The 8487-nt window shown below is 37.5% G+C and overlaps 1 protein-coding gene across 1 annotated transcript in view; it reads left to right on the top strand.

The window, feature by feature from the left end:
- LOC109832647 (protein RAE1-like) overlaps positions 7364-8487 on the top strand; it is a 12545-nt gene continuing 11421 nt past the window's right edge. Inside the window, 4 exon segments of the mRNA XM_020400036.1 lie at positions 7364-7475; positions 7606-7681; positions 8261-8347; positions 8461-8486. Coding sequence (XP_020255625.1) covers positions 7625-7681; positions 8261-8347; positions 8461-8486 — 170 coding nt within the window. The 5' untranslated portion in view covers positions 7364-7475; positions 7606-7624.

Below are 8487 nucleotides of genomic sequence, written 5' to 3'. Positions count from 1 at the left end.
TTGACTATGATGAAGTGTTCTCTCCGGTTGTGAAGCATACCTCCATCCGTGTATTGCTTGCCATGGTTGCTCTATTTGATCTGGAGCTTGAGCAGCTTGATGTGAAGACTACATTTTTGCATGGCGAACTTGAGGAGACTATCTATATGTCTCAGCCATAGGGATACTTCGTAGAAGGTAAAGAAGATCAAGTTTGCAGATTGAAGAAATCTTTGTACGGCCTGAAGCAATCTCCCAGACAGTGGTACAAGAGGTTTGATAATTTTATGCTTAGTCATGGGTACTCAAGAAGTACTTATGATAGTTGTGTGTACTACATGCATCTAGGAGATGATTCTTTTATTTATCTTCTATTATATGTCGATGACATGCTTATTGCTGCTAAGAACATGTCGCAGATTCTTATTTTGAAGAAACAACTCAGTGATGAGTTTGAGATGAAAGATCTTGGTGCAGCAAAGAAGATCTTAAGTATGGAGATCAGGAGGGACAGGAAAGCTGGAACATTATATCTCTCACAGAAGAGCTATATTGAAAAGGTACTTGAACGCTTTGGGATGAAGAAGGCCAAGCCCGTTACGACTCCTTTGGCTCCTCACTTTAGGCTCTCGGCTTCAGATTCACCTACAAGTGAGAACGAGAAGAAGGAGATGTCCCGAGTTCCATACTCCAATGCAGTGGGTAGCATAATGTATGCTATGATTTGCACTCGTCCAGACATTGCCCAGGCAGTCAGTGTAGTGAGCAGATACATGGCTCAACCAGGGAAGGCACACTGGGAAGCAGTAAAGTGGATCCTTCGGTATCTCAGGGGTACCTCAGATTTGGATTTAGTTTTTGATAGCAGTACTTTGGGAACCTCAGTTGGTGAGTGAGCTTGGACTACAGCAGGAGGCTAGTTCAGTTGTATTTTGCGACAATCAGAGCGCAATACATCTAAGCAAAAACTCAGCACATCATGAGAGGACAAAGCATATTGATATCAGATATCATTTCATTCGTGAGGCAACTGCTGAAAGAAACATCACGATGAAGAAGATTGATACTGCAGACAATCCAGCTGACATGTTGACCAAACCGATTCCGACCTTCAAGTTCAAGCACTGCTTGAATTTGGGAGGCATTCTCACTTGTTAAGTGGCCCCTTTTGGGGCATTGTTTGCAAGATGGATGAAGACTCACTAGTTATTGGTGTCGGCTCAGTTTTTTGGAAAACTTCACCGAGGTGGAGATTGTTGGTCAAAACAACAAGCCACAAAAGTGTAGGTAGCGTGTTGACAATGACAGTGCTTGGTTGAAAAATTGAGTGCTAAATGAGAAACAAACAAGAATGGCCGCAGTTTTTTGACAAATATCCATCAGAAGAAGTAGAGGGGTTAGAAGAAGATATCACGAGTTGAAATCTTTTGTTTGTCAAATAAAGAGGCCGGTTTTGTTTTTCTTTTGTTTGTCGACAAACATGAGGCGTGATTGGTGGTCTTATGAAGCCTATAAATCCCTTATCCTCTCTGATATCAAAATAATCAACGAACAGAGCTTGAGAGACAGAGAGTGAAAGCCACACGAGAAATCTGTGAGCTCTCAATATTTTGTATGAGTGTTGTATGTTTAGAAAGAAATATAGTGATACACCCTCTTGCTGTGGACGTAGATCAATTTGATCGAACCACGTAAATATTGTGTTTGTGATTGTCTCTCTATTTCCTAGTTCTGTGTTTAAATTATCCTAACATTCTCTGAAGTCCTAACTTTTTTCCAGTGTATTCACAGGTCATAGAGAAGCTTGTAGATATTGTCCACTTCTTACACTTGGAGATTCATGATGCCTTTGGAACTGCTGGTATGTCTTACAAACATTTTTTTTCTTTTGAACATGATAAATTGCTCTTTGTAACTCTTTGACCTTTCTTTGGTGAGCATGCAGTGTCATTTTCAAATTTCACTTAATGCAAGTGGCATTGTCTTAAAAAAATTGTGGCTTAGAAAATGATCTCTAATTGCATTTACAAACCTTCTTCATTTCATATATACGTTATTTGTGGGGGTAGCTAGTTAATGTACAGTTGGCACAGGACTAACCTGGTTTTAAGGGAGCAAAACCGACATCTAAGATTATGGTGATAGCAAGGAAATTTGACTTTAGGATAACCATCTTTTTTTGCCACAACCACATGCCAAGCCAATAATAAAGTGTGGGGACAAATTTTCAAAACCAACCTATTTGGACTTTTATTCCCAAAAAAAGACCCGTTTCACATTTATTTAGAGAAACCGACCTGGTTTCAGCCTCAGCGCTGAAACCAGGTCGGTTTTTGAAAAAAACTCTCCGAAACTTCACGGGAGTTGAACTCCCGTGAAGTTTCGTAGTTCAAAAAACTTCACGGGAGTTCAACTCCCGTGAAGTTTCGGAGAGTTTTTTTCAAAAACCGACCTGGTTTCAGCACTGACGCTGAAACCAGGTCGGTTTTTGCAATTATTTTTGAATGGGGTCGTTTTTTGGGAATAAAAGTCCAAATAGGTTGGTTTAGAAAATTTGTCCTAAAGTGTGGTAGGTACTCGAAGGCAAAGATTTTCTAGCTTGGTAGAAACGCTGGGTACATTTTAGTGGGATTGAACAAATACTGGGTAGGTTGCTGCAATTTACTATATGTCAAAAATTTCAAAGATTTAAGATGTCCTAAATTCCAGGCTGACATAATAATAAGCCAGAGAGGAGATCGCCATGAGCTCATCTGATCAAGGAGCTTTCAAATTTCTCTAGACTTGGGTAGTTGGGTTATTCTTGACAATAGAGAAATATTTAAGATCTGATGTAGTAACTTGCTTTCTTTCCTCAGCCGTAATATAATCAAATCTCCAAATAGAGACTATTCCCCAATCAGTGTTTTTCGACCCTATTCAAGGTAAATGAAGTAATGTTGCCATAGGGAAATACATTAGTCACAGAGTGAAACAGAGCACCTTAGTCCTCGACGTTGCACTATGCAAATATAATCAGTCAAATTGATACTCTTGTAAGTTCCTCTCTTGTTCTTCCATTTTAAAAAAAGAAATGCTCATCTTAGTCCTCGACCCAGATGGAAAGTAGCTAATATTTTCTTTTATTTTTAGTTGATTTCTACGCCCCTTGGGCAAGATACTTCAAATTTCGGAAACAAAGTTATGCTCATCTTAATTTCTAATGTTTTGGCTGTCTACAAGCCACTTTCATCATTTCTGATGATTAGTCTTAAGAAAAGAACCATGACACGACAAATGGTAGTTTCATTTTTCTTCTAAAAGAATGTTAAAGACTTTATTTTATAGGTTTTTGATGTTTATATTGTACTTATTTGAATTTTTTTTGATTTAATTTCAAAGGAAGAAGGATGCGAGATTGATATTTTGAGGGGCTCACTAAAATTAAAAATCAAGGACTTCGGCAGATTTATCTCTCTCTCTGTTTAAGATTTTCTATATGAAATTGATTGTAATAGACTTTGTTGGTGAAGATTTTCTAGATAAAATTGATTGTAATACACTTTGTTGGTTAAGATTTTCTATATGAAATTGATAGTAATAGAACTTGTGACTAGAAATGGATTATACTTTTTATTAGGAATATCATGACATTTACTTTAGATTTGTTTGGGTTTTTTCATTCACATTTCTTTCTGCAAATATTATGTGTGAGAAATATTGTTCTCTAATTAGTGGAATTGTGGTTGTGCTTCTGCTTGTTATTATTTACGAACTTGATGCTGATGGCCACTCAAGTTTTTGTGTTACGAAAGTGCCCTTTTTTTTAAATACATGTTTATTAACTTGTTACTTCCCATGATATGAATGATATTGATACGAAATTGTGGTTATGCGTCATTTTCTAGACTTTATTCGGAATCATCTTTCTTCACTTGAGTTTATGAATGACTTGCAAGTCCAAAACCATGTAAAGATTATATGCAAATTAGTCATCGTAAATTTGACTAAATTGTCTTGAGTTAAGATTGTGCAAAATGTTCGGTAACGTATATTTTTTTTTAAAAATATGGTAGAATCGTAATTTAATTTAATTATTTTTTGTAAATTGTTTAATATCTAAATTTAATTTCAAAAAATATGAATTAAAATTATGTTGTGATAATTTTCTTCTTCTTTTTCTTAGAAAGCTAACCAAACAAGAGAAAATGACTTTTTTATAAATTTTATTCTGCTTTTATTACAATATTCTTTCTAACCAAACAATAGAAAGAATATCATTTTCTTTTCTTTTTCTTTTCCTTTCTTTATTCTTTCTAACCAAACAATAGAAAGAATATCATTTTCTTTTCTTTTTCTTTTCCTTTCTTTTTACTTTCTCTTTCCTTTTCTTTTCTCTCCTTTTCCTTTCTTTTTACTTTCTCTTTCCTTTTCTTTTCTCTCCCTTTCTCTCAAACCAAACATAGCCTACTTGTTTTTCCCCTTCTCTCTTTCTTTTGCAGCTTGTAGAAAGCGGGAGTTCGGATTCCAGAAATTGAAGAGACTGTATTTTGTTTCCAATTTTCCAGTCCTGGGCATGAATGTGTTTGTTACTCCATTAACACTTCTTTGTTTTGAGCTCTTAGTTATTGAACATAGTTATCTATGTTTTCAACGTGAGGAGTGTTTTGTGCTATTATACTTTCTGACTATAGTTTGTCAAACCATAGCAAAGGAGAGAGAGAAAAAAAAAAGAAAAAAAAGAAAAAAAAAGAAAAAAGGGGTTTCCCTCGACCTTTTTTATTCAGTTCATTATTATTATTATTATTATTTGATGATGAGGGAACCTTGGTCAGTACACTCAGTTACTCCACCAGCAACCCTGGATTGAGTCCCGACGATTTCGATTCTTGCCGGGGCTGTAGTACCAAGAGCCCATCCCCTTGTAACGAGGCAATAGGAAGAGGACTAAAAGCGGACTTGACCTGGTGCTGAATGGTCCGAGAGAACAAACCAAGTGAAACCCCGGTCCTTGCTAACCACCTATTATAACCTCGACAAGGACAGGTGAATGTGGGTGAGGGGATTCAACCCAGGGTGCTAGTGGGACGAACCCGACAAGATCTCCTTGTGCTAGCCTCTTGTGCCCACCCTGCGGTGGTGATTCAGTTTATTATTATTATTAGGATTGTTGAAAGTTGCATGGACCAGATTTGAGAAATTTACATACATGTGATTGGGCTTTCATGAACATCAGTCAAATATTCAGTAATACACAGTGAACAGGTTAGCTATTTTCTCCGAACCAACAAAATTGTTGCTTATTATTTTCGTTCATTTGTACCCAGGTCCGACAAGAAATCTACGTCTTACATCTTTTAGGACACGTGTACAGGAAAGATGACTCACATTAGCTCTCCAGTTATTGCATTCAGATTCAGATAAATTAAGCAAAAAATAGTCCAATGGAAAAAAAAAGAGAAAGGTCTTGAGTATCCTTCAATTTCCTTGTCTCGAGGACGTGCAATTTGTATTGTTGCTCTATTTGTCTTTGTAGAGAGGACAACTCATTTTTTGGTCAAATTTATTTATAAGTTATTTCCCTCCTCTATTTATGTATTTAGTAATGTTTCAAATAAGCTAAGCTTCAAGTCCAATTTAAAAAAGTGTGGGCTCCCCAACTTTTGAAAAACTAACTTAAATAAGTTAGATTTGATTAAATAAATGACTATTATATTTATATATTTTTATAAAATTTTAGCATAAAATCCAAAAGCTATCAAAATACATTAATTGATTTGCGAGTGAGTATGATCAGATTACTTAACGGAATAAAATACAGATTAGTTATGCAATAGACCCGTTGCGTACTTAAAATCATAGGCCTTAGGAAGGAGAACACAACACTTGTGTGGACATATACTTCAATTTTAGTGATTGTACCGATACAATAATTTAATTAAACTAGCACTTGTAAATGTTAACACCGATACAAAATAATTACATTGATTTCTAACTGATAATGAAGTATACCTAAAGCTATGTGGAGGTGGCTCTTTATGTTTCCCCCTCCCCTTCCTGCGAGTGGGCCCCACTAAGAGCATAATTAATCAACTAGAAACAAAATTATATTCTATGGGGTTACTGGCCGGTGCTAGGCCCATGGACCAGGCCCCTTCAAGAGTTGCGTTTATCTTCTTAACACTGGGCCTTAATAGTTGCTTTACTTTAACAATCCGACCCGAAGCACTATCCGGATCCAAAACCCAAATACATCCGTTTCTATATCGCGTACATCCTACGCTATGCATCTACTGTCCACATAAATAGCCTTTCATCTCAACCGTCGATTTCAACTAAACCCGACCCATTAGTATCCTACCCGACCGCTTCCCAGCGCCAATCCAACGCCACGCTGCTTTTAGCTACAACTAAACTTGCCCTGATGAATATCCTACCCGACCCGCTTCTCTGCGTCAATCCAACGTTACGCTGCTTAGCTGCTCATCTCAGCCGCCCATTGCAACTAAGCCCGACCCGATTAATATCCTACCCGACCCGCTTCCTACGTCAATCCGACGCTACACCGCTTTCTCTCTTCTATGAATAACTCGGACTCGGATCCTCTACTAATGAGAGAGTTGCTAATATCTCCTAATGAACAAATCTTAGCCGTTCATTTTACATCAACGGCCAGTATCCTCACTACACATCCCCATGAAGTTCTCTCTCCCCTTCACAACCCCCTTCAACATCCTGCAGCTCCCTCTCTCCCCCTCCCTCTCTCCCCCTCCAAGATCATCGGCGCTCGGCGCTCTCTCCCCCTCGATCTCGATTCGCGAGCTCACCGCAAATCTGGACCACCTCCGCGAGCCGACCCCGCCGTTGATCTCTCTCCCTCTCGAACTCGATCTCGATCCGCGAGCGGAGTTCGTCGCAGATCTGGACCACCTCCGCGAGCTCTCTCTTTTCCCCAAAACTCTCCCTAAAATTCCTCCGCAAGATTCCTCCTCCGACGCTGCAGGTAATCTCCCCAAAATTCCTCCGCGAGTATGTAATGTGATTAAGTTCTTCCCCTTTTCTTCTGCTTTCTTCTTCTCCTCTCACTCTCTGCGTCATAATTATGGTTTGTGATTTTTCTCTGCTCAATTTTAAGCTCTTGGAGTAACAACACTGATAAACATTAATCCCTTGTTTATTGGAAACATTCATGACTGTAACTTGAATATAGATCATGAAAATATTTCTTTATGACTTTTTATTAAGACTATATCAAACTGTGGTTTATAGGGGGGAATTTTTTTAATTCAGATATGATTAGTATTTAATTTTTATTGTGTCATGAAATTTTTATTAAGACTATATCAAACTGTGCTTATGATTTTTGATATTTGATTGACTATTGCAGGCATTATGGAAGAGAATGCGGAAGAATCGAAAAGCGAAAAACAAAAAAAGAAAAAAAAAGGAAAAGAAAAAAGTAAATTTTCAGAGGGAGAAAAAAGTGAAGCCAAGGGGTTAGCAGCACGAAATCTTGGGTAATTTCGTCTCAGCTTATCTGCCTTCTTTTAGGGTTTTGGTTTAAATTTCTAGGGTTTAAGCAATGGCTTTGCTCTTTCTTTGTCTTGAGTATCTTCCAATTTGTTGCGATTTTGTTCGTCTTATTAGGCTGAGTTTGTAGAAAGAGATGGCGCTCTCTGGAATGGGCTCAGCAGGGAATGTGAACCCTAACAAGTCTTATGAGGTATGGTTTTCTATTTTATTGATGTTTTCGGGGGTTTTTAAGTAATTGTTCCTGAAAAAGATGCGAACTTGAAATTTTAGTTTAGGTTTAAGCTTGGGGCATAATCGGAGTTATGTTTTGTGATTGTTGCTAACGATGCATTGAGCATGGTTGATTGAAGTTTGTGCATCTAGTTCTAGTGGTGAAATAAAAGATTTAGACATTTTCTTAGTTAACTAATTATGTGTTTTTTTTATTTTAATACTCGATTCATGAATCCCACCTTATATTGTTTTATTTTATGAAATATAGCTTGAGAGTCTAATCTGATGTTTTATTAATTTTTCATTTATTTTCTGCATAGATGATAGAACAATATATGGCAGGGTTCATTCTCGAAATCCTAATGCACATTAATGCTTTCCATCTAGCAGAATTGTAAGGGATGCACATTGTTTCCATGCAATAATTTTGTATGCCCAAGGATAACATCTATTTTGGCGACTGAGCTGCGTGCTACCTATGTTGCCCATGCTTATCTATTTGTGTATGTTACATTGTTGCGGTTAACTAATGTTTTGTTTGGTATTTTTGACGCAGGTCACACCTGCACCCAATGACTCTGTATCTAGCCTTAGTTTTAGTCCTAAGGCAAATTACTTGGTGGCCACTTCTTGGGATAATCAGGTTTGTCCCGCTAAGACCTCTTAACTATATGAGTGCTGTAATAACTTTGATGACATACGCCTCCTATCTGGACGTTATTATAGCTCTTCTGTTTCTGCTTTGATGAACTGCAGGTTAGGTGCTGGGAGATTATGGCGGGG

This window comes from Asparagus officinalis, chromosome 3, assembly GCF_001876935.1.
Source record: "Asparagus officinalis chromosome 3, Aspof.V1, whole genome shotgun sequence".
Taxonomy (NCBI): Eukaryota; Viridiplantae; Streptophyta; class Magnoliopsida; order Asparagales; family Asparagaceae; genus Asparagus; species Asparagus officinalis.
The sequence above is the reverse complement of the archived record's forward strand: the minus strand, read 5'-3'. Positions and strand labels throughout refer to the sequence as shown.